We start from the raw sequence: 26,943 nt of genomic DNA, 5'->3' as shown, positions 1-26,943 counted from the left end.
TGTTATACTATTTCACAGGTTTTTCCTGGGTCATTTTGCTGCTTTCTGAAGCTTGCTTTCTCTTTCTCCTTTCTGAGCCTGATTCTCTCCATGGTAACATGTAATTAGCATGTTTTGCATGAGAATGAAGCAACCAACCCATGCTGAATGTAAATGACTCTGATTCTGGAATGCAGCTACCCCCACTTTTTCCTCTTTGTATAATTTTACTTTATGGTCTAAAATGTTCACTGAAGCTTATCCATGCCTTGAGGAGTTTGGGGAATATTCTGTTGTCTTTGTTTTGCCTTTTTTTTTTTTTTTTTTTTTTTTTTTTTTGTTGTTTTTAAATACTGTGTTTATTGTTTACTATTGTCCTTAAATGCAGACAAAAAATGAGAAAGAAATCCCAATGAATCAAATTGGAAATGCTCACTGTCCACATAATTTTGACTTGAATCATGTTTAGTCTACCAGTTAAAACATTTTGCAGAATAGATTTCACATTTTATTGTAATTTTTATCTTTGACCTTTTATTTTCTGTGACCTTGATTTCTTGAATTCTCACAATCTGCCCTAATGGAAATAAATTTGGTGGTCTTGGGCACTGAATTTGTGAATGGTTTAAAAAAAAGAAAAAAGAAATCTAACAATATGTCAATTAACCTGGTGCAAAAAATTTTATGTTAATTTTGAGTTTGAGAAAATAAAATACCAAAATGAAAGGGAGGGAGTTGTATTAAGTGTGGAATAAGATATCACCATATTTTATACTGCTATAAGACTTAGTTTTCCCCCAGGAATAACCATCAGAATTCACATATCATTTAATGCAATTTTTCATACAAAGGCAGACTGGGTATCCAGAATTATGCTGTAGTGAAATTTCTGAGATCCTTCTCACTATATTTCCTTAGCTTTTGAGGAAGAAGAAATCAATTTAAATATTGTTTGAAGCTTATGTTTATGCCAATCAAGAAGCAGTTGGCCAAGTATTTTCTTTAGATTGTTTTAGGCAAGCCAAAAAACAAATTATAATTGTTCATTAAAATGTACTTACTCATATATGATCATAAGGATCATAGATTTTAAGGTAGAAGGGGCTGAATTCTTTCTGAATTGTTTCTCTGATACCAGAATGCCTCTCTGTCTTTTCTTTTGCTTTGGACAATGAGTATAATTCAAAATGGAAACAGGATAAATTGAAGTAACCAGATAAAACATCAACTTTAGCTCAGATCAGTTGGTAAATATTTATTCAGCATCTACTGTGTCCATATCATTCTGCTAAGCACTTTTAGGATGCCTTGCATCCCGAGCTGATGATGCTATTTTATATCTTCCTGGTGAAATAACTGAGGGAGAGATCTGTTTATGCTCTTGAAGCACTTGGCCAGTAGAAGCAAAGATGTCCCTTTGCCATCATTTATTCTTTCTGTCTTTCTCTCCCAGTTTAACCAATCCCATGTTATCTGTTTGCTAGCTAACTTCCTATTTTCTCCATTCTCAAGGAGTTCATTACCATTTCATAGTCTTCTTTTCTTCTTTAACTCCTGCCTCTCCCACATTCTTAGGGATTTCAACATAATGTTAGTGTTCTCTCAGACACCTGACTTTCCAGTCAATCAACCTCCTAAACTCCCATTATCTCTGCATTCACTCCACCTTAGGGATGTATTGGAATGGTGGTTATACCATTGATCTAACCACTTACACATAATTGTTCTGTCTCCATGCTCCACAGCTCTGAAATTGTTTTCTTTGACCACAACCTACTTTCCTTCCAAATTTTCATTTTCTTTCATTCCTACTGAAATGATCTTTCATCCTTATTGTTGTACTTTCTAAGCTATCTCAATTTTCCCAGTTCCATCTCTCTTCTGGTCTCTCTCTTTTTTTTTTTTTTTTTTTTTTTTAAACCTTTACAAGCTTGACTTATTGAATTGGTCTGTCACACATTAACAGCTACTCTTGAATCCTAGACCCCTTTGTCCTGTCATCCTGTCATGCTTTGCCAAATCACAACCCAAGGTTACCTCCATCATCCTTTCATACTGCTCTGAGGCTACCTGCCAAAACACACATAGGAATTATATGAACACAATTATAAAAAAACATTCTTCACATTAATAAAAGCAGATCTAAGTAATTGGAGAAATATTAATTGCTCATGGGTGGGTTGAACCAACATAATAAAAATGATAGCACTACCTAAATTAATTTAGGTATTCAATGCCATACCATTCAGATTACCAAAGAATTATTTTGTAAAGCTAGAAAAAGTAATAAAATTCATCTGAAAGGAGAAAAGGATAAGAATATTAAGAGAATCAATGGGGAATAAATAGGAATAGCAGGGAACTAGAAGTACCAGATCTCAATACCACAGAGTGATAATTGTCTAAACAATTTGGTACTGGCAAAAAATTAGTGAAGTTAATCATTGGAACAAGTTAGATATATAATATAAAGAAACAAATGAGCAATGGTAATCTAGTTTTTGATAATATTGACCCAATTATTGGGTCAAAAAAACAGTTTGGACTGTATACATGTGTATACATAGACTAATTGATCAGATACTACCAGTTACTTCTCAAAATACCTAAAATAAAATGCATAGGATAACAAAGGAAACCAATTATGTTAAAGTACAATTAATTAAAAAAAATTTTTTTAAAAAAAGATCAAGTATTCCTTTGATATAAATCTTATAGATGGCATGATGATATGATAAAGTGTTAGAGAGAAATTAGGAAACAATATTGTTCTTTCTTACTGTGGAGCAAACTTAGGTACCGAGTCATTGTTTGCTTTCTACTATTGCTTTTCTCCCCAGAGATGAGTTCTCTGCTTTGCCAAAAGAATCCAAAGATTTTTTGTTTTCTGAATTTGCAGGAAAACACTTTACTAACAAAGAACTTTTTAAATGGACATTTGTACATATTTATGGTGCTATAAATGCCATGATGACCCTAAAGGACCAGATTTTGGGTTACAAATCACAGTAGAATTAGAGTTTATTTATAAAGTTTGTGAGCAAATAAATTTTATATTGCCTGTCCCTAAGCATTAGGAAAGAGTAAATGATCACTTTGAAGAGGTTTAACAGAAATGTTAAACTATACACACACATACAGAGTTACAGTCGAATCCATTAAAGTTATGATCTTATAGACAAAGGGAATCACTCATTTTTAAGTAAATGTTTTTAAAGAAAAGTAATATTGAACCAAAGTATATCTTGGGCTGTAGAAATCATAGTTATTAATAAAGTGGCTTCTTAAAAATTATTAAGTGATAATTTACTGGCAATGAATTGATATAATGGATAGAAAACTCATCTTCAAGTCTCACCTCTGAAACAATTCTAACTATTTCCCTGGCATTAGCCTCTCAGTGCCCTAGGCAATCTTCTAAGACTGTCAAGTTTCAGAAAAGATACCATCCTGCATTAGATAGAGGGAATTTCCTCACATGTAAATTCCATACCAGTGAAATCCCAGATTCAATCCCTTTAGCCTATCCTAAAAGACTAAATAAAGTAGGTTAGTGATTTAAAAACAAGAGGTATATTATGTAGAAATGCATTAAATTCTACCTATATGTGGTATAAACCTGATGTATGACTTGTCCTTCCTTGTGTATTGTCATTTTTCATGGTGTTTAAAGGGTTCTGCTGTATTTTTTTAACCAGGAGGTTTTGTGTATCATTCATTGTTCGCTTTTTGTTTTGCCAATGTTGTTTTGATAACTTTCAACTTCTATTAGTATTTCCTAATGCAAATAAAAAAGCTGACTTTCTCAAGTTGGGTTCATGTTATCTTAAGCCTTTTCTGTTTGCTTTTTCTGTTTCAGCTTCTTTTCTAAGCTCACTGTGTCTCTTCAGCCTCCTCTAAGCAGAGAGCAAACCTGCATTCTTTCAGGGTCTCAGAGGTACCTTTACTTGCTCTCTTTCCTTTTCAGCATGCCCTTGACCTTCAGTAGTTGGTATGGTATGAGTAGCCTTTCTGTGCAATAAGATAGGGGGAGACTAATGCCCAAATGTAAATGGAATCTATTGTGTGAACTGGATTGCAAGTGACCCTTGCAAAACAAAAAATAAAATAGAATTGGCATTTCAGACACACTTAAATAACATGAGGAATGATAGTTTCCCTTATGTAGTTTGTGAATTTGAAAATAAAAGAAATATTCTTTCCATTTTATTAGTCACCATAGAGTGATGGAACATCAGGATTAGCTGGAACATCTTAGACCCTGTCCAGGTGGCTTTATTTCCCTAATCATTAGAAGAACCTTAATGTAAGAGTGTATTTTATCAGAAAGTCTACTAGGAGACCTGAGTTCTAATGTCACCTATATGCCTGTAATCTTTGTAACCTTAGACAAGACATTTCACCTAAATCATTGTTTCTTCCTTTGGAAAATGAGTTTAGGTTCTATGATCTCTTATGCATGCATGTTTGTGGCTAACATATAATAACAGTAAAATTACATGTCTGGTCAATTAGTTCCTCCGTGTGATCAGTATCAAAACTTGGGTTTTCATCCTGATGGTTTCATCCTGGTCTCCTCATTGCAAGTTCTTAAATCAAAAAATTTCAATTAAAACTAGAGCAACAATAACAATAACAAAACAACAAACTAAATAGTTAGACTTGGAAATAAAAAATTTAAGGGGAAACAGTTTTTTTCTGTTTTGGGGTGCTATATAAGAAGAAGCAATAGGTAGAAATGTCAATAGAGGCACAGTCTACTTATTGATGTTTGATGATTTGATGAACATTAATTAGCCAGCTTATCAGCCATTATAAACATAGACATGCAGAATATGTGTAAATTCACACGTGTGTGTGTGTGTGTGTGTGTATATATATATATGGCTATGTATAGATACACATAAATATATACATGTACACATATATATTCATACACACATTTGTGTGTGTATTATATAAATGTTACAAGTAGCCTTTATTCAAATCGTATGCTTTAAATATTCTACTTCCCTCCCCCAACTCCAATGTATCAATACATTTATAAATTTTATCAGTGTATTTCTTTTGCTAATTTATATCTTGGGAGAAAGACTAGAAATATTCTAAAATAATTTTGAGTTAGCTTTATGAAGGAACTGTTATACATTTTAATAAATTGTTTCTTATAGTAAGAATGTTCAAAAACTTAGTAAAGTCATATTTTGTTCTTTTGCAATTTTATTCACAGAAATTTAAGTTTTAATCACAGATAGTTAAAAGAATGAATGTTTTAAGTTATTATATAAAATCATTGCATTGCATGACACTGTACATGTATGTATATGCATATATACTGTACTCTTACTCATCACATTACATTAGGAATAGGAAGGAGTCGATTTTAATCCTTTAAGTGGGTCAGAGCAGTTATTATTGGCATACTATCTGAAAGTTTCTATCGCTTGCATGATAAATATGTGGGAGATGATGTGGAACAGAGTAGTTTGCTCAGTACTGTTTTACTTTTGTTTTTAGGCCAGCAGATACAGAGCATCAGGGAGAAAGTCCAGGAGAAAAAAGAGATCCACTAGATCAGAACCTAAACAGCAAGTTGAAATCTACCGAGTCATCCCACCCCAGAGAGCCGCTTGCTGTGCCACAGGAGAACCGGGGCAGGTCTGGGACATTACCTAGTGATTACAGATATTCAGAAGAGAACGAAAAGGAAGAGACCCAAGATTCTGACGAACCTCCTCCAACCTGTTCTGAAGCTCACGCTAAGAACGACAGCCTCCATCCTTCCTCCCAAGGCAAGGAAGAAGATTCCTGGTGGATAGAATCGGCATCAGTCAGCAAAAGACGGGGGCCAGCTCCTCAGAGGCCACCCCCACCCAAACGGGACGCCGTTAAGTACAGGCGCCAGGACTGCTCCACATCCTCTGCTGGGAGCTCTGCTGAGCACCTGCTCACAGCCCCTAGCGGGCCCGGTCCCTCTCAGTCTCCCACTTCTCCTGATGTGTGTGTAAATCCCCCTGCCCTTCCCCAGAGCCCTTCCACATTTAGTGAAAAGCTTGCCAGTGCCCAGCTACAACCTGCTCTTTCAGAGAATGACTGCCAGCACTTAAATGAAGAAATATCAGATCTTAAAGCTGAAGCTGTTTTGTCTTCAAAATACTGTCATCTTCCAAAGTCTAGGATGGAATCGTCTCGGTCTCCTTCACCTCAGTTTGCTCCCCAAAAACTGACTGACAAACCTCCATTGCTGGTCCAGGATGAGAACTCAGCCAGGTAATTGTTTGGTGGTGATGGTAGCATATCATTAGATAGGCACATTACAACGTCTTTATACAACTTACTGCAGCCTTTCCCAAATTAATCTGTCACAGGGAAAAAAAAACTTTTAAAACTGGAAATATATTGACAAAACCAACAAATATGGCACTAGGGGTCCTGATCTGTGATTTTATTGATGTAAGGAATTTCTTTAGAAGACAAATTCTTTTTATCAGTATGAATCAGCTGTTTCCTTACATGTTTTCTTAAGGACAATGAGAGTAGTTTGCCCAGGATTTTACAATCGGTATGTGACTTAAAACCAAATCTTTCTGATTCGAAGACATCTTTTTAGTTATTTTGCCATGGTTGCCTTCTTATGATGCTGGGATGTGTCATATTCTAGGATATAAAAGGAGAGGGGAGAAAGGGTAGGCAGGGAGAGCTCGGTAATCACAGAAACTTTGGGGCAAAATAGATGAAATTAGGACATACTGAAAAATTGCCACATGGAATATATATTTGTATATTATTTCACATTTACTATTTTAGATAGGAAATAATAGAAACAAAAATTTTATGATGGGATCTCAGTTTGCTTCATATGGCACACTAGAGTTTTGCAGAACATAGTTCGGGAACATTGTATAGCTTTCAAATCAGTCGATCAGCAGATGTTTATTAAGCACTTATTATGTGTCAGGAATGGAAGCACTTATTATGTGTCAGGAAGTCAGGAAGTTAAATAAAAAAAGACAAAAACAGTGCCTGGACTCAAAAGTTCACTTTTGGGGTCCCTGTCTCTCTCTCTGTTTCTTTGTTTCTCTCTGTCTCTGTCTCTGTCCTGTCTCCCTCTCTTTCTATTTTTTGATAGTATTTTATTTTTCTAATTACACATAAAGTTCTTGACATTCATTTTTTTAAGATTTTGAGTTTCAATTTTTTTTTTCCTGTCCTCTTACCTCCCCCTTCCCTAAGATAGCAAGCAATCTGATGTAGATTATATATGTATAATCATTTGAAACATGTTTCCATATTGGACATGTTGTAAAAGAAAAATCAAAAAGGAAGAAAAAGCAAACACACACACACACACACACACACACACACACACGAAAATAGTGTGCTTTAAATCTGCATTCAGTCTCCCATCCCAAATCTATTGAAATTGTCTTGCATCATCACATAATCTTGCTGTGGCTAGGTATAGTATTTTCTTGCTTCTGCTTGTTTTACCCAATATCAGTTCATATAAGTTGTCTTTTCTGAAATCAGCCTGCTCATCATTTCTTATAGAACGATAATATTCCATTACATTAAATACCATAATTTACATAACATAAGATAACAATACATAACATTCCAGCCATTCTCCAACTGATGGGCATCCACTCAGTTTTCAGGTTCTTGCCACTACAAAAAGGGCTGCTACAAACATTTTTTGCACATGTGGGTCCTTTTCCCTCCTTCAAGATCTCTTTAGGATACAGGCTCAGTAGAGATACTGCTGGATCAAAGGGTATACAGTTTGTGATGGCCCTTTGGGCATAGTGGCAAGATCCAAGATCAAATCATTTTAGACTTTACAAAGCTTTGAATTTGAAACTTGATATGGTGAACAAATCTGTGATGTGCAACACTTCCTCCCTCCCCCGCAAAAACAAAACAAAAACACCAATAATACCAAAAACTCTGAAGCCCAGTCCAGTCTTGTAAAGCATCTTGCCAGTCCTGTCTGTGCATATCTGTTAGTGTTAAGACTGTAAGAAGTTATAATTTTGTTAATGTGGGTACTTTGTCTAACTTTATTGATCACTGCATCTCCATAATGTAAATGGTACTTTGGGATTATGATCTTTTAAAAAATCACCACCCTGAAACCAACATGGTAGGGTGTCTCTCCAAATTTTGCCTTAATGTTCCTTAGAAGATGATGTATGATTGATCAACTGGCCCTTAAAAATAATAGAGAAATTTATTTTATTCTCTTGAATAATAAGCTAGATTTAAAATAACTTGTTTAATCCTGCCTATAAGTTTACAAATATTGATCTTGTAGTATATCACTAAGTCATTGTAGAAAGGAAACATTAGGGGATGAAATTTATAGCTAGATCCTGATTAATACAAATAACAAATTCCCTTGTTTTGGTCACTTTATTTGAATCACACTATGTATTTCCATTGGTCTAGAAGTAAATAACTATATAGTTTCAAATAGTTCAACTCCAAATACATGTGACCACTTCAGGGATTCATTATTTGGATTAATTGGGAACTGATTGTAATATATACTAGATGCCATGATTTGTGAATGCTTGGTTAAAATGATTCCACATTAGACTAAGTTGCCTAAAGTGAAGGTACATGTGCTCTTGGCTAGTCTGAAAGAATGTACTAAGCTAATAGCAATAATAACCGTTTATATACTTACTATGTGCCAAACATTGCTTTTTTAGTTAGTTACAAACTCATTTGATTCTCACACCACCTTGGAAAGTAAATTCTTTTATTGTTCTCATTTTACAGTGAGGAAATTGAGGCAGAGTTTTTGTTATTGTTGTTTTGTTTTTAAAATGATTTATTCAAGATCACACAGCAAGTAAGTGTCTGAGACCCAGTTTGAACTCGGGTCCTCCTCAGGTTTGGGCCCAGCACTCTATAGCTGTCCAGGAGTCATGGCAAATCCTACTCATCCTTTTAAAATGGATCTCAAAATCCTGGATAGAGTATATTATTGCTCTACCTTATTTTCCAAAGTGATGCTTCTGGTGACCATTGCTTGCCTGGCATAAAAAATAGTCTAAGCAAGAGCTATTCTGTATTTTAATTCTCATCTCCCAATTTGATTTATTTTTAAATAATTTTTTTTCCAATTTGATTTCTTACTGAAAGAAATATTTGAAAAATATACCTTTAATGCTTCTGCCATTTATCATAACCACTCTTTTCAAAACCATTTTTGTTTGTGCATGATTAATTCAAAATTTTATTTCTTTTTTTGAGGGAAAATAATTCTTTTACAGTTGGACTACCTCTAACATAGTCTAAATTTAACATCCATTTTTTAAATTCTCAGGAAGTTTTATTTTGTCACTAGCATATCCATGATTTCATTTATGTGTCTACTCCCTACATTTTTAGGGATGACTGTATTTGCATGTCTTCTCGTGTTATATGACTTTTGCGTGGTTGGATACATACCACACACACACACACAGAGATCCATCAAACACACTTTGGATATATCATGGGGTTCCAATGCAGTACTAGAGTGACCCATCTTAATCATTAAGTTTTAAGCCAAATAATAGAGGGGTGTGTGTGTGTGTATGTATGTATGAATATATACATATACACACACACACATACGAACAAGTCTTTTCAATACTAGCATAGTAAATGTAATGTCAAAGCAAATTAAAATTTTTAATAACCTTTATTGTAACGTGCATAAATCTTTTTTTTTTAATAAAGCAGAAATACAAAATCTTGTTTTTGCCTCTTCAAGAATCTTAATAATTCTCATAGCACAGTTTCAACTATGATTTGTTCTCCTTTCATTGTTTACTTTCTAACTTTTTGGTTGGTAATGTAGTTAAACAGGTCTAGAAAGGCATTTGATGTTGAAGGGCTCCTGATAAGAGGGTATGATTAGAGTGAGTTGGATTGTTTAAGGATGGGGGTTAAGCTGCTGTAAAGTAAGAGGTTACCTTGGAGCAGGTTGTCAGTTTTTAAAGACAGCTGTGGTGTTTGGAAATGGATTAAGATTTAGCAGAAAGCAAAAACTTGTAGTCATTTCCTGGGATTTGGAGAGTTTTGCAAGGTAAGCACTAAAACAGTAAAAAAAAAAAACTTTAAGCTATATAATTTTGTACAAACTTTATAACTATGTAAGTATGAAAGAGGAATCATTTTTTAGGAAAGAAATATAACCTGAAACTTTAGCTCTAAAAATGAATGAATGAATAAATACATAAATAAATAAATAAACATTGCTAGAAAAGAGTTATAATCTTAAGAATTTATTGTTCTCATTTCTTTGTTTCTACATACAAATTAAAAAAAAAAAACCAACAACAAAAAAAACCTTGGTTTTTTTCCTTTCCCCTCTCCTTTCCGTTATGGGGAGAAAATAGGAATATTCCTGAAATCCTGAGAAACAGGTTCCTGGCCAGGTCTGTCATTAGCTTTTGTAAAGGTCATTTATCTGACACTCATTTTACACACCAGGAAAATCAAGGAAATAGACCTAGACAGATTCAGATTTTTTATATTCCATGTATAAAGAGTGATGAGTGTGATATTCTAATTGAAATTTTTTGACTATTAGGTTTTTTTTTTCTTTTTCCTTATCTTGTCTGTCTTATTCAAGTGTGTTAGGCTGAAAAGAGAAGAAAGACACAATTTGTATGTTTGCTGAGGGGTGATTGATGTTGGAATATATTGATACATAACTCAAAAAACACATATCCTCAATAATTTGTTGCTAGCGAGAGAAAAGGAGAGAAAAGGAGGAAACTTGAGAACAAATAAATTTTGCCTTGTGGGCCACACCCATACATGCAGTGAAGGAAGCTGATCCTGTCTTTTAGTCACCATTGAAAAGATGAGAAACAGATATTTTAAAATTACAGCAGAGTAGCTTCACTAGTTCTGAATGTACCAAACCCACACAATTATGGTAGTAGTTTCTCCGCTCCCTGAGCCTGAAACAATTCTGTGCATCTGTTCCTGGTTTGTTTTTTTTTTCCTTTCAGAACATGCAGGGCCCATTGTAAACTAGCAAACTGCACTGTTGTTTATCCAGGATTTTTTTTTTTTTAATTACTTACAACTTCTCTTGTCTTGATTGAATACATCTGTATTGTTTTTCATACAAATGGCTTAGCAGCATACTGTGAGGGGATCCCAACTGTAGGATGGCACGGATAAAACAATCCTCCTTTGAACAGACATACTTATTCTTTTTCTCTTCTCTTCTCTTCTCTTCTCTTCTCTTCTCTTCTCTTCTCTCTTCTCTTCTCTTCTCTTCTCTTCTCTTCTCTTCTCTTCTCTTCTCTTCTCTTCTCTTCTCTTCTCTTCTCTTCTCTTCTCTTCTCTTCTCTTCTCTTCTCTTCTCTTCTCTTCTCTTTTCTTCTCCCTCTACCTCCTCCTTCTGTAGAAATTCAAATTTTTCTACCAGGAAGCTTTAAAAAAATAAATTAATGTGTACCATTTGTTAGTAGTTTAAAAGACTTTAAGTCATTTATTTTTTAAAAAATTAGTTGTTAACTCCCCTACCATTATAAAAACATTAGCAGGCCTGGTGTGTTTGATACAGATTTTGGAGGATAGGGGAGCCTGAGGACTAAATCTAAGGTCCAAGTTGTACATGTAGAATAAACCAACAAAAAGTAGAGAATTCTGAACTCAAATTTTATCCTAACATAAGCCCAAGTGACAGTTTGCATTAAAAAAAAATAACAAAAAAAAAACTTGCTTTTTTTCTTTTTCAGAATTGAGAGGGTCATGGATAATAATACCACAGTGAAGATGGTCCCCATAAAAATTGTCCACTCTGAAAGCCATGCAGAGAAGGAGAGTCGACAGAACCTTGTGAGCACCATGGAGCCTCCCGCCCTGCCCAGCGGCTTGGAAAAAGACCAAATCAAGACATTGAGCACCTCTGAGCAGTCCTACTCACGCTTCTGTGCCTACACCAGGCAGGGTGTGGAGCCTGAGGCTGAGAATAAAACCCGAGGGCCTGACTCACAACCGGCTGAAGCCTTGGGGTACGGCAATGCATCCACCCCTGTCAGCTATATGAAGGCCAAAGAGAAGACCTTGGAAGACCTGAAGTCAGAGGAACTTGCCAGGGAAATTGTTGGAAAGGATAAATCATTGGCGGATATTTTGGATCCCAATGCAAAAATAAAAACCACCATGGACCTTATGGAGGGAATTTTCCCTAAAGATGAACATCTCTTGGAAGAGGCTCAGCAACGTAGAAAGTTGCTTCCAAAGGTTCCTTCTCCCAAAATTACAGAGGAAAAGTAAGTGGGTTTTTGATACTCATTCTATGGCTCCCTTTGCTGATGATTCAATGTTATGTTAGGAATTTTTCCCTATTTCTTATCTCATGGTAATTGGATTGGCTCTTACATCAGTTTTGATGAAGGCCAACATGATGGTTGGTCAGTATTGTTTGAGACACCTTATTAAATTTTAGAATTGAAGCCAAGGGCTAACTCTCTTCCTTGAGAGATGATTGCTTTCGTGTCTGGCAGATATATATGTAAGGTGGATAGGAATGTAGGAAAATAAACACTGCCATTAATTATGCCTCAGCTTAAGGCATTTGATTTATAGCAGTACTCCTGATCCAATTTTTTTTTTCTCATGGATGAGTAAAGAAAGCTGAAGTTTTAAAAGTGATTTTTATATATGTGGTTTCCTTGTGCATTAATTAACTTTGATTAGTAAATTGTAACTTTTAAGTCTCTGAAAATGTAAAATTCATAGCATTGTCCTTGTGACTTATCCACCCATTTGTCACTGAAGAAAACTGGGTAATAGAGCTTCCAAGGCGAGGTCCCCATAGTGAAAATATTGGGGCTGCTATAAAAGAATTGAAATCTTTTTTTTTTCTTTTTGCTGAGGTAATTGGGCTTAAGTGACTTTCTCAGGGTCACAGAGCTAGGTGGTATGTTAAGTGTCTGAGGTCAAATTTGGACTCAAGTCCTTCAAATCTGGTGCTCTATCCACTGCGCCACCTAGCTGCCCAAGAGATGAAGTCTTCAAGAATTTTAAGGGTGATAGTTATTATGATTATTTCATTTTCTGATTCCTTTGTACAAGATTTTAAAACTTGGCTCCTTCCCTTATGGGGGAAAAACATTTCTGGAGACAAGAAAAATAGGTTCTAATCTCAATCTATCAAGGTTTTTGAGGTTAGAGAGGTAATTTCTCTGGACCTCATTTTCCTGATCAATAAAATCAGAGTGATATAAAGACATATATAAATCTAGATTTTCTTTATTCCAAGTAGACATAAAGAAATGATGGCAAATGTAAAGACACAATTTGGGAACTTTTGGGCTTCACTGATAATAAATATTTTAGCAGCATTAGAAATTATTTAATAGTAATAAAATTCTGTCAGGGATTCTACAGTGAATGATTTCCCTACAGTCAAAGCTAATGGGGGGAGGGGGGGGAAGAGAGGACAGGCGTGGAAGTGTGTGTGTGGGGGAGACAGAGAGATAGAAAGACAGAGAGAGAGAGACTGACTATAATAAATAAATGTATTTTTCTTGCTTTTCAACCATGTTTTAGGTCATTAGCAGTTTTTATCCTAATTCCTAGAATCTCCTGTTCAGAGACTATTTTCATAGGAATAGATTAGTTCTAGAGGTCATATATATAGGTCAGGCCCAGTATAGATTAGATTTGGGAACCTAGGTCATTTCAGACTGTTCATATCCAATGTCCCTGAATTCAAATCCACACTCATACTATTACTATCTGCATTAACTCTGTTTGCCTCAGTTTTCTCAACTGAAAAATGGAAGTGAGTATTTCATCAGTGTTTATTGACTTTTTCATATGTGTATAACAGACCATGCTAGGCACTGTGATGACTCTGAATTACCATGCCAAATTTTACAAACTGGTCAGAATAGGAGGCTGCTTGACCTACAAACCTACATGGGTACCATTTGGTAAGGGAATCCAAACCATGTCACTTACTTTTTTTTTTCTGCCAGGGATGATTATTTCCTAGTTTTCATAGGACCTGGACTGCTTCGCTCTATTAGCTTTTAGAAATTTAAAGCACTAAGTTTAAATGGGATTCTAAGAAAAAAAAATTTAAAAGATCTACAGGTACATTTTAAACACACTTATTTTGTTTATCAACATGTCAGCTTTCATTTATCAGGCTCATATGTTGAAAAAGTTTTTAAATAACTTTAGTTTCATCAAGTGTGAGTACTTAAGTGTTCTTCTACAGATGCAAGCTCAGATCTTCCATGTGTTCTTATCTTTAGTGATTCTTGTCTATATTTTTCCATTAAATACTCCATACCAGATCATATCAATTTTTTGAGGGCCTTCCCAAGTTATTGTTCAGTTCTGTCCCTGTAACCACCAACTTTTCTCAACCTCTTTCTAACTCCAATATTTATTAATTCTAAAAGAATTACCTTATACTAGTAATTTAATTTTCTAGTCTCAAGTTTTCTGATGTAAAGTGAGAGAGGTTAGACTAGATAATCAGTTTCCTTCTTAACTGTTTGAGAATTTATTTAAACCTAAATTGTAATTAATTTAGATAATCAGTTTCCTTCTAATTCTGAGAATTTATCTGAACCTAAATTATAATTAAAATACTACTTAAAAATAGATGTTTCAGCTGTATGTTTGACTTATTTCTCTTTTATTATATATATTTACAGGCTTTGATGACTGCTAGTTTTTTTGGGGGGGAGGGAAGGAAATGAGCCCTTTTTCCCTTCATCTCCAGATCCATTCATGTATCTCCCCATAAAAGTTACATTTACTATACTTGTTATCACCCAAGGGACAGGATTGAGGGGAAACATCCATTGCACTGGTTATTGGCTAATTAAAGTTTTGACTTTTTAAATCAGAAAAGACGAACAGAGCGTGACGTCAGTTATCTCCCTGACAACCAATTCCACTTACTACAGTACATCTGCACCGAAAGCTGAGCTTCTGATTAAAATGAAGGACATGCAGGAACAGCAGCAGCAACAACAGCAGATTGCAGAGGATTCTGAAGATGAGCTTGACCATGACCTGTCAGAGAAGAAGGTAGAATGGACTGAGATTCTAAGTTGAAGGGGGGAAGGGAGAAGGAAATAATAATCACACACAAAAATTTTGAGCTCAAGGCCTGTATTAAGTTTTTATTTGGCATCCTTGAAGCTGAGGGCTCCTGACCAAGTCCTGGACACAGCACCTTGTTTATTTGGTACAGTCAACACAGTGGTATGATGTTCACCTTGTATATGGTACTTTGAAGTTTAACTCTTTGTGGTTAGGCCACTTGAGGTGAACTTGGCTGTGCTGGCATTGGGCGTTGTGGCCGTGGGTCCTCCCTAGCATTGTGTAATGATGAAAACAGGTGCCAGATCGGTTTTATTGATTTCTTTAGCTCTTGGCTTTGTTTGAAACTGACCTGATGTGACTTCTGATTCCATCGCAGTGTGGTTTCCCTTGGCTCATTTCTTTTATCACAAAAGGAGTTTCATCTATATTTAATGTTCGTCAGAAATCTGGGTGCTTGACCCCCGAGTTGAATAAATAGACTCTCTGTTACAGAATTATCTTTTATAGAAAGCATAAAAATGAAAGAATGGCCCAAGACAAATCATTTCACAACTCTCAATCAGTCCTGCTTAGGTCATAACCCTTCACACTCAGTGTTATCACTTGCACTTCAAATTCCTTCACCATCTCCAAATTAGGAGACAAAAGGGGTGGGATAGTTTTAATTTCTAAAAATTATTTTCATTCCATTAGCATGAATTCATGAACATCTCTTATGTTTGTATTAGATTCATTGTATACCTAACACTGGGCTTCAGATTTAAACACAATGTGAAATTTGCTAGAAAAGTGTTTGATGTCAAGAAACATTTGGTAAGCAGCTACTGTGTGCCAGGCATGGCACTTTTGGTTTTTCTTTTCAGGATTTCAATTTGTAATTAGAGATTTAATTTCATCCAAAGATAATTTCATTATTTTGTCAATCTTTCTGGAGTCCTGTTGGTGGGAAAAGGTACAATTTGATTTGTTTCCCTCACATACCAATAATTCATACTATTCTCTAGTTTTCTTATATGCATGATATGAATAGTAGTTTCGTAATGCCTTCTTGAGACAACTAGCACTAGAACTGAAGCTGACAAGGTTCAAATCCAGCCTCAAATACTCATTAGCTACATTTCCCCAGACAAGTCATTTAATCATTTATCTCGATTTCCTTTAGTGACAATAATACAATAATGGCACATACTTCCCTGAGTGATCATGAGGATAAAAATGAGATATCATAGTTGTAAAGTGGTTTGCAGTTTTTAAAATGTTATATAAATGTGACATCATAATAAGTAACAATGGTGATGATGATGGTGATGGTAATGTGTTACTGCATTATTCCTTAGGAGGAAAAAAAAGTATAGCTTGTTTTAAAAGCTTTCTGGAAACCTATTCTCACTCTTCTGTTGGGCATTTAGCTATTCGTTTATCCTTTTGCATCACCAAAGGCAAGCTCTTGAACTATTTTCATTTTCTTTTATCACAAAATATCTGCAGTTCAGTAGTAAATAGGTCATTAGAGGCTTTTCTCCAGACTGTAGAAGACTTTCTGTTATAAACTTCTATTTTCACTCTTAATAAATGTTTTTTGTAATTTTACTAAAAGAGACCCATTTTACATCACTTTAGTCAAGTGATTAATGGAATATCCATTCTTCTCTGATTTTGAACATAAGATAGCTTTTTTTGCCCAACACTTAATTGCCCTGTTTAACTTTTCTCATTTCTTGAACAGTCATGCAATTATGTAATATCCTTATACAAAATGTGGGCCTGTAGTAAATGGAAATAAATATGCTTCATTTGGACTTAGGCCAAACTCAGGAAAACTTGAGGTCCCTTTTTTTGATCCTAAGAATTATGGTGCTTTTTCTTTCCCTTAAAAACAAAAAGACTTCATTGTTATTTTATGACCTTCTTGATGGAAGTGCTAAATTTTATTCTCGACAGAAAAAGAAATTCCATATTCTAATTAGTGAAAAACTAAAACTATTTTCTTCATCAGGTTTTAGGCAACAACTTCTGTCACCTCAAATCTTCCACTAAATTCTAGTTTTAAGCTTATTATCTCAGGATTTTGAGTTGCAATGAATCTTAAAAATTATCTAGTTCATATGAATATAATTAAAGCTGAAAGAGAAACCCTGATTTTTTTTTTTTCCAAATGAGGAAACTGAGGCATTTTTAGCTTGGATTTGAACCAAGTCCTCTGCCTCCTAGGTCCATTGTTCTTTCTACTAAACTGAACTAGCTACCATTCAAGTAGCTTTCCCCTAGAATCTACTTGAAGTATTGCTCTAAACTAGACTATGCTTTTCTCTCTTGGTATATAGATAGCTCACCCAAACAATCCCCTGCTGATTTAACTTGCTTAAAAAATATTGCCTTCCTATTAAATGCTCTTTTTCAGCTCTTCTGAATCCACACACTTTCTCTGTCCTTTCTTTATCCTTTTACAACTTTATCATCTTCTGTAGCTTCTTTTTTCTTTATCTTTCCCCCCTTTCCCTTACCTGCTATCTAAATCCTTTATGTTTTATCTTCTTTTAATGAAAACATTGGTATGTCTGTAAATCAATTACCTTTCAAATGCTCCAGTTCTAGCTTGACCATGGGATTGTCTTGTTACCCTTTTTGGCAGTGTTTTTTAAAGCAGAAATGAGTATGCTGAAAAATTGTTTCCTACCAATATAAAGTCACCGAAATATGCTTCTATTCTTAAAATATTTCCTTCAACATAGGAGTGACATGGAAAAGAGGAACAGAAATCCTCCTTTTTTATCATATAGTTGTTATCTGAGTAATACTGTGCTTGGAAAAAAAAAAACAGTGCTATTCATTACCATGGAATTTTGAAGTTGATTTAGAGCAAGCTGCATTAAAAAATAAATAAATAAAAGGCAACTGCTAAACAGAAAATGATAGATAAGAAATGAACATACATAAGGTTTGAATGGATCATGGGGGGGGGGGGGGGAGGAAGGCTCTCAAAACACTAGAATTAATAAGAGAGAAATGTGTAAGCATTCTGAGCAAATAAGACTTGACCTGGTTAATCTAAAGTAATTTAGAAGTTCCCTGTGTATTTAGGAGCAAAAGCTCTACAGATTAATCAGTCAGTAGGAATGTATATCCTATAAGACTGCTTTACCATTTTAATCTCTTTGAGTATTTCAACATACTGATAAGCCAAAGACAAATTTAACCCGAAGGAGGGATACCTTTTAACTCCCTCTGCTTTTAAGTTAAGGTCTTTAGAGTCACTCTTTTTTTGGTCTTATTTGAGCCTAATGAAAACCTATATCACAGTTTTCTTGAAGAATTATTTATCTCCATCTTAGAAGCCATAGAGGGTCAGGGGTGTTTAGTCAGCACTCATGTTACTTATTCATTCTGGTATATTTCCCACAGACAGAAAAGAGGCTATTGCCTTTAATTACTTCTTCTTATATTAATTATTAGTTTAGAGGGACATGGAGTTCAACTTCACAGACATGGTTTATAAGGTCATGACACCTCTTACCCCTTGCTGAAATGTGGTTTGTTCTTGGCTTGAACTGATTTAAAAATTCCAATGTTGAATAAAATGTTGGCTTTTTCATATGTGAATTGATTTCTAAACTCAGTGAATTTTGAGATTCAGATCTTTTCCTTTTTCCTTGGCTTGATTTGCATTTGGCTTTTTATTTAGCTCAACAGCCACATCTTTTTTCAGCCAGCATTTCTTATATGTTTATGTAATGAGCTAGAATCCCCCAGCACCTCTGAGACCCAGGATGTGGTTATTAGAAAGGGGGACCGTGGTCTTTTCTGATTTTTAGGTTTAAGCTGTGGAGGTGACTCAGTGACTTTGAATTTCGTGGTTATCTCCATGGTGCTACTTATCTCCTTCCATCTATGAAATAGAAATGATCATCTTACTGGTATTATTTTGGCCTGAGGCATCTTTTACAAGTGACCAACACTATACGTGTCTTAGACTAGGTACACTAGGAGTGAATGCTCATAGGTAGAAAACATTTTAGTCATCAGACATAGAACTAAAAGTGCTCAAAGAATTAACATTTTATCATGTCTTGCTGTATCAGCTTGCAATAAGTTTAATCATGTTACTTCATTATATGGAGGTTTGTGTGTTTTTTTTTTTTTCTTTTATCATGGTTTTCCATCTAGGATTTGACATGAAAAAAAAATCTTAAATATTATTTTAAAATTGAATGATAGAAGTGATTTCATTACTTTTCTCTATGTTTGCAAGAAACTTACATAATGGGATAAATATTTCAATGGATAGTATAGTTTCATTGATGTGGGTACTTCTTCCAATTGTCTTACTCCATGTATCATACCTAATATTTGTCCTCCCATAAATCTGCCACAAGAGATCCACCCACAAAATAAAGAAAAACAATAGAGTTACTAGGTTTAAATAAGTTTTATTCATGTTATGTTTCATTTGGAAGTCTTAAAAAAGTGCTCAATAAAAATAGTTCATGAGGTCTCTGTAATCTTGTTAAAGAAATTAAAATAATAATAGCTAATGTCTTTATAGCATCTAAAGACTTACAAATTATTTTCTATTTATGATCTTATTTAAGCCTCATAACAAACTCACCAGGTAGGTTTTATAGTTATGATTATCCTCATGAGGAAGCAAATATTAGAAATATTAAACAAATTGTTCCTAGTCACAAAGCCAAGTTTCAATAGTAAGATTCAAAATTGGGTCTTTACTGACTCCAAGAATAGCATTTTTTCTACTATATTATATTGTCACTAATTAAAAGTAGTTGCTATTATACAGATAGTACAGATAGACTTTTCATAATCATAAAATAGTATTGACCCAACTACAATAGATCATATGGTAGCTAGGTAGTATAGGAGATGAATCACTGAACTTGGTGTCAGGAAGATCTGATTTCAATTCCTGCCACTAAATATATATCCTGGCAAGTCACAACTTTTCCTAGCCCCCATTTTTTTTTTTCATCTATAAAATAGGACTAATAATGTTACATATATTACAGAGGTTTTGCGAGAATCAAATGAAATATCACTCATAAAGTAAAATAGAAATAGGTAATTTAATAGTAGTAAATGGTAGTAAGTGCCCTAATAATAGTAATGGTGGTAGTAAAAATTTAACTTCTAGCCCTCAATAATTCTGTCTTTTCCATAATTCTCTTGTTTTGTTTTTTTATATGATCCAAGATAAACTTCAGCCCATTCATAGATTCTACTTTGTTTTGAATTAATGAAGTTTTGCCACAGCAATTAATGTTTTCATCTTCTTGGCAGATGTTAAATATGTTTTGTGCATTCTTGCCCCTCCACAGCAGGAGCTCATTGACAGCATCAGCCGAAAACTGAAGGTGCTACGGGAAGCCCGTGAGACTCTCCTGGAGGACATTCAGAACAACAATGCACTAGGGGATGAGGTGGAAGCCATTGTGAAAGATGTGTGCAAACCAAATGAATTTGACAAGTTCAGGATGTTCATTGGAGACCTGGATAAAGTGGTGAATCTCCTTTTGTCCCTTTCTGGAAGACTAGCCCGAGTGGAAAATGCCCTGAATAACTTGGATGAAAATACATCACCTGAAGAACAGGTAATTATTTACACACACACACGCCCATCTTCCCCCAAAGCTTCTATCCTGAAATCTTTTCTCATGGCCTAGAGTTGACCCTAGGTCCTCACAGGTTATTCCAACAGAGGTTAAGCTTTAGAAGGCCTTATCTAGTTTAAAAAAGTTTGAACATTGGACCATCTGAGAACCAATCTGGCTACATTCAAAAAATTTCATCACTAAAAGTTGTTCTACTAAGTGATGATGGGTGTTTTGGATACATTTTAGATATGTTTAGATTTGTTTTTGGTTTTTTGGGGGAAGAGATTTTGGTCATGGTAATCAAGGTAACATTTACTAAGGCATGGAGAGGGTTTCATATTAGTGAAGAAAAAACTTACATCCAGGTCTTTAGAAATATTAAAGTAACAATAATAATTCAGATTCACATAAATTTTAATTTATGTAAATACATGGCATTGGTGAAGGAAATACCATGCACCTAGATCTTTAGAAATATTGAAATAATAATAACTCAATAAATTTGCTACATTAGAGAAGGAAACATCCACTTAGAAATATTGAAGTAGTAATAATAGATTGAATTTATGTAAACATTAAAAAATTTGTAAAGTGCTTTCCTCACAGTATTCATAGGAATCAGATGGCATAAGTATTAACTATATGCATTTTGCAGATAATCAAGTTAAGTGACACTCTCATGTCCATATAGCTACTCATTATCATGTCCAGTAGTCTTTGCAGATGAAAGAAAATATAGTGAGGAAAATAGGATTATTTTTTAAGGATATTATATACTTTCTTAAGAACATCATGAAATGTGTGTGTGTGTGTGTGTGTGTGTGTGTGTGTGTGTGTGTGTGTGTGTAAGGTCATGGGATCATTGGATTTAAAATTATCCAGCAGTTGTTCAATAGCATTTTCATTAAGCCTCTACTATATCTATATCTATATATCTATCTATCTATATCTATATCTATATATAGATAGAGATATAAACATATGTATATATGCCTGGCATTGTGCTAGGCCCTGGGGGAATACAGCTACAAAAATGAAATAGACTTTTCCCTCAAGGGGCTCATATATTATCTGAGAATATGTGTGTACACACCCACGTACATACCACATCAAGGAATTTTCTTTTGGAGGGGAAAATAAAGCACCATTACTTAAGGGGAATTGGGAAAGACTCATGTGCCAAGTAACATTTGGACTAAACTTAAAGGGGGAAAAGGTAGGCATTTTAGGAGGTAAAATTGAAAAAGGGGTACATTCCAGGAATGTAATATAAAATCAGTGCAAAGACTCAGAAGTATTATTTGTGAGGACCTACAGGAAGTCCAGTTTATCTAGGCCACAGAATGTATGAAGTAGAGCCATGTTTAATTATGATCTAAAAATTGAAGATAATTTCATTTAGAAAAATAACAGTGTCTCCTCTCACTTCAGTTGATTTAATTTTAATTTTTATATTTAATTTAAAATTTAATTTAATTTTTAAAATCTCTATCCCTTCCTAGTCTAATTCATTCCTTCAATAAATTAAACACTTGTTGAGAATATAAGAAAGTATAGACTATTGCTTACATGGAGTTTTATTATTTGGTTTGAAATTCAAGATGCAGATATGTTTTAAAAAAAAAAAGTCTTAGTAATTTTTGTTCAATAACAGTACAACATAATAGAGCCCTTTTGAGGAATATATATCAATGAACCTGTGAGGTTTATAAAAGGACTCTGCAACTAACTGGATAATGGAGGTAAAGGCAAGGAGGGGAAATCAGGTATTGTCTCAGGATTGGAAGCCTTATCAGATGGTGATACTCTTAATGGAGATGAAAGTTTAGAGGGAGCAGGTATATGAGAGAAGATAATGGATTCTTTGATTTTTAGAATTACAGAATGTTAGGACTGCAAATCACCTTAAAGATTGTTTTCCATATAAATGCCTAAAGAGGATCTTCCTTTCCAATAGTAACTTATTATTCTATTAAGGCAAATATTGTGAAAGAAAACACTATAATAGATAGCTGGGAGCCAGAAAGGCCCAAGTCAAATCCTGACTGGTATATTTTAACTTTGGTTTTTTGTTTGTTTGTTTGTTTGTTTTTTTAATTAAAGCTTTTTATTTTCAAAACATATGCATGGATAATTTTTCAACATTGACTTACACAACCTTGTGTTCCAAATTTTCCACTTCTTTCCCCCACCTCCTCCTCTAGATGGCAAGTAATTCAGTATATGTTAAATCCAATATATGTATACATATTTATACAATAATCTTGCTGCACAAGAAAAATCCAATCAAAAAAGAAAAAATGAGAAAGAAAACAAAATGCAAGCAAACAACAACAAAAAGAGTGAAAATCTATGTTGTGGTCCACACTCAGTTCCCACAGTCCTCTCTTTGGGTGTAAATGGCTCTCTTCATCACAAGATCACACTCAATGATCTCATTGTTGGAAAGAGCCAAGTCTATCAGTATATTCTAACTTTGTGATCCTATACAAGTCACTTTTTAAGATGATAGGTTTCAGAAACAGCAAACATTCTTTGTATGAATAAAATCATAATACTAATACCTATTCCCATGCATAGTAACCTAATTCCTTTCAAACCTATTAAAACAAATTGTTTGCTGTTATTGGTAGAAGCAATTTCCTGATCTAGGGATTCCCTAAAATAATGAAATTTCTCATCTAGTTCCTACAGTAGCAAGCAGAAGTCAAAAGTGGAGGAAGGAGGATGGGGAAAAAAAGAGACAGTGTCTTATATGTGGTCAAAAGAACTCTCTTTCCTATTTTGCGGTCCCATGCCTTACTCATCTTGATACTTACTCCCTAAACATCATGGTTTCTCTTGTCTCTAGCGAACGCTCCTTGAGAAGCAAAAACTGCTCACACGCCAGCACGAGGATGCGAAGGAGCTCAAAGAGAATCTGGACCGCCGGGAGCGCATCGTCTTTGACATTCTGGCCAGCTACCTGAGTGGGGAAAGCCTGGCTGACTATGAGCACTTCGTGAAGATGAAGTCAGCTCTCATCATTGAGCAACGAGAACTAGAAGATAAAATTAAGCTGGGCGAAGAGCAGCTGAAGTGTTTGACTGAAAGCCTCCCCCCAGAACGGGCTAAGTAAGCTGAGAAACGCCCTGGTGGAGGACCGGAATGGAGTTTTCGGGCCACGTTCTGAGTGTGCAAAGTGGGGAGGGGGGAGAGAACCCAGTTTATATTTATGCCCTGTGCAAAGAGTCCTAAAAAAAAAAAAAATAGCAAAATTGCTATTTTATAAGAGCAATAACTTCCTTGTTTATTTTGTTTGAATGATGTATTTAAATTTTTTTAGTTCCTTCTCATTGATGAGCTCATTTGTTCATCTTAACCTTCCATCTTTTGAAATGACTGCAAATGAAACTAGAGAATTTTAAGCTTCAAATTTGGTGTGTTGTGAAGTCTGTTCCAGTAGTGCATGCAGATAATTTTTTAATGAAATAGCTACTGTTTTTCCCGTCTTCAGATGCTGTGCGGATTGTTGATGAACCCAGTTTAAATGAGTATGTGGACGGCGTGCAGCCTTAGCAAGGAAATGAGACATCAGGGGGAAGAAAATTATGGTGCAGATCTTTAATAATTCATCCAGAGAGCAGGGCTGCATTTTCATATCTGTTCCATGTCATTTATAAGCATTAATTTATCATATCATATAATGATGTTATCTGGTCCTAGCAGATGATAATAATTTATTAACAATTTGGAAAGGTGAATGATTTGTTAGTGGTTTAGAAATTGATTACCTAAACTGTTGGCTCAGACATTCTCAAAGTGAAATACCACTTAAGGAAATAGTGTGCATGCCTTCCTTTCTCCCTTATTTCTACCCCTTTTCTCCTCTCCTATCCCCAATCAAATGATGTTTCCTTGCAGATTAAGTTCATTATTTTTAAAAATAACCCCAGCAGTAGCATGGCCATTAAAATTAAGGAATTGATGTTTTACCAGAATATCTTAATATAATCTGTATTTTCTTTTCCCCTATACCACAGTCATTTTGTGAACACTAAAGTAATGCTACTCAGTACGGCTTTCCCTCTTTTGATATGTTTCAGTATCACCAAAGCTTTTTTGGGCACATTTCATTCTGTTGTTTGTCTCGCTCTACTTTTAATGACCATCTGAAATGTATAATTCCTGTGCACTATCTTTTCATAACTGTTTTCTAAAAGTTTGTATCCGTTTTTTATTCATTGAAAAACAAAACTCCAGCATAAGAAAAGGCTGTTGTCATTTGTTTCTAGCCTCATTATTTTCACAGAAGATAATTTAAAAAGTAATGTGCTTCCATAGAAATTATTTTCTAATTCCATGCACATTTCAGGGCAAGAAGAAACCTTGGACAACTTCATATTTTAGATCATAGTGGGAACAATTGTTAAAGAATTATTTTAATACTTTTTAATTGTTCTATTTCTACAGAATGTTTTCCAAATTAGTTAGGTTAGAATTGCACTTATACCTAGACACCCAGACAAACTTTTAAAAGAACAGTGACAAGACACTAAATTAGCTGATAAGGAAATCAGTTCTAAAATACAATACAATTTCAACGTCTATACTTCTGTCTTTTGTCAATTTTATTGTGTAACTTCCCACACAATGAAGTTACTAATTAGGAGATTTTTTTTTTTTTATTACAGTGTCAGAGGACAGTACACACACATACATAATATGTATGTACAGAGATACATATAAGCTGAAATACTTGCATACATATGGGCTTGCAGTCTGGAGCGTTGAAGTATTCTTCCCATATGAGTACATATGAGTACATAACATAGGTATATACGTGTATAAGCCAGTCTTTTTACCCTTACATAGATCATTTTTTCAAAGTTCTTATTCCTGTTAAGTTAAACTACCGCCTCTCTCCCAACCCTTCAGTTTGAAAGCCCTTATACTTTTAATGAAGTAATCTCCCTCCTGCTCAGAAATCATTTGCTGCTATAACAAATAATATCAGGGCAAATGATATGCTTTGTCCTTGATTGCCACCTCTTCCACTGTAGCTAAGTTAACTTAAAAGAATTTCAGTGTACTTTTTTGGGGGGGAGGGAGGGAGGGAGAAAAATATAGACAAAGATAGGATGTTTTCCCTTTTATCTGTAATTCCCTATCCCGTTGCCTGTCCCCTGCCCTTAAAGGAAATTCAGTGTATTGAGCATGTTGCTGATTTTTTTGCTAAAAGATCCATGATTTTAGCAGTCTGCGTACTCCCTTTGGTGATGCAGAGTATAGTACAATATTGTGATTGTTTTGATGATAAATGTATGTGTAATGTGAATAATATAATTTTTGTCTGTATCTAATTCTTTGATTTAGGTGTTTCTCTCACACATAGCAATACAGAGTGCTCACTTATCTGTTTGACAAAACACCATCTTTGTTCATCACTGCCCCTCCCCCATTCCCTGTTTTACCTCGTAAATATTTAGTTAGAAGGGACCCAAAGATTCTTGTGTGTCCATGTATATAAGTTTGTAAATAGCTATTATTATTGCTTAAGAAAAATCTGGTGCTAATGTTTTGCCTCTGGCATTTCTTAGGTGATGGCTAATTCTTCACCTTATACTATATCTTCATTGTAGACTTCATTGTATAGTGAAAATTCCGTCCTGGTTACTGGCTGCAGCTTGGATTCTGCAGCCTTTAGTGGAAAAATGTGTACAGATTTCATTCTTGACACTTAACATTTACCTACTGGCAAATTACACTGCTTGACTTAAAGGAAATAAATAGTGTCTATTTCAATGTATCCCATGCTTATCAGTGATTTGTTCCTAATAGATCTGTTGGTCTGAGGGTACTTCTTCACATGTTAGTCAATGGTTTTATCAATGGCTAAAGACAAACTTCCAGTACTAAATAGTGAACATAATTAACCGTGCTTCTCTTATTATAAATATAAGTTTGTTGATAAGAATAGACTCAGACTTTTTAGCTTGATAGGAACTGACAGCATCAGTATTTTATTATCAGAGATTTTTTAAACCCAGAGCTATCTCCCCACCACAGTGAAGAAATAGATTACCTAAGCAGAACTACAGAGCTGAACAGAAGCTCAAGGGTCTCCTCATTTTACACACAAGGAGACTGTGAAGGTTAGAATTTGAACCCAAGATCGCTGACACTAGGAGCCTTTGATTTATCAACTTAAAATTTGAAAACCTAAGTGTTTTTATATCCTGGTTTCTTAGCTAACTTAAAAATAAGAAAAAATGTCAATTGACTCAAG

General features: G+C 34.6%; 1 protein-coding gene across 2 annotated transcripts in view; it reads left to right on the top strand.

The window, feature by feature from the left end:
- Positions 1 to 26,463, top strand: part of SHROOM2 (shroom family member 2) — a 241,454-nt gene extending 214,991 nt beyond the window's left edge. The window contains exons 6-11 of one of the 2 annotated variants that reach the window (XM_051984545.1): positions 3,839 to 3,916; positions 5,497 to 6,249; positions 11,733 to 12,269; positions 14,868 to 15,051; positions 20,400 to 20,672; positions 23,527 to 26,463. In XM_051984545.1, coding sequence (XP_051840505.1) covers positions 3,839 to 3,916; positions 5,497 to 6,249; positions 11,733 to 12,269; positions 14,868 to 15,051; positions 20,400 to 20,672; positions 23,527 to 23,793 — 2,092 coding nt within the window. In that variant the 3' untranslated portion in view covers positions 23,794 to 26,463. The remainder of the gene's footprint in view (positions 1 to 3,838; positions 3,917 to 5,496; positions 6,250 to 11,732; positions 12,270 to 14,867; positions 15,052 to 20,399; positions 20,673 to 23,526) is intronic. The other variant, XM_051984544.1, reaches the window with a different exon arrangement.
- Positions 26,464 to 26,943: the final 480 nt, after the last annotated feature.

This window comes from Antechinus flavipes, chromosome 3, assembly GCF_016432865.1.
Source record: "Antechinus flavipes isolate AdamAnt ecotype Samford, QLD, Australia chromosome 3, AdamAnt_v2, whole genome shotgun sequence".
NCBI classification, from domain to species: domain Eukaryota; kingdom Metazoa; phylum Chordata; class Mammalia; order Dasyuromorphia; family Dasyuridae; genus Antechinus; species Antechinus flavipes.
This window is presented reverse-complemented; position numbering and strand designations above follow the sequence as displayed.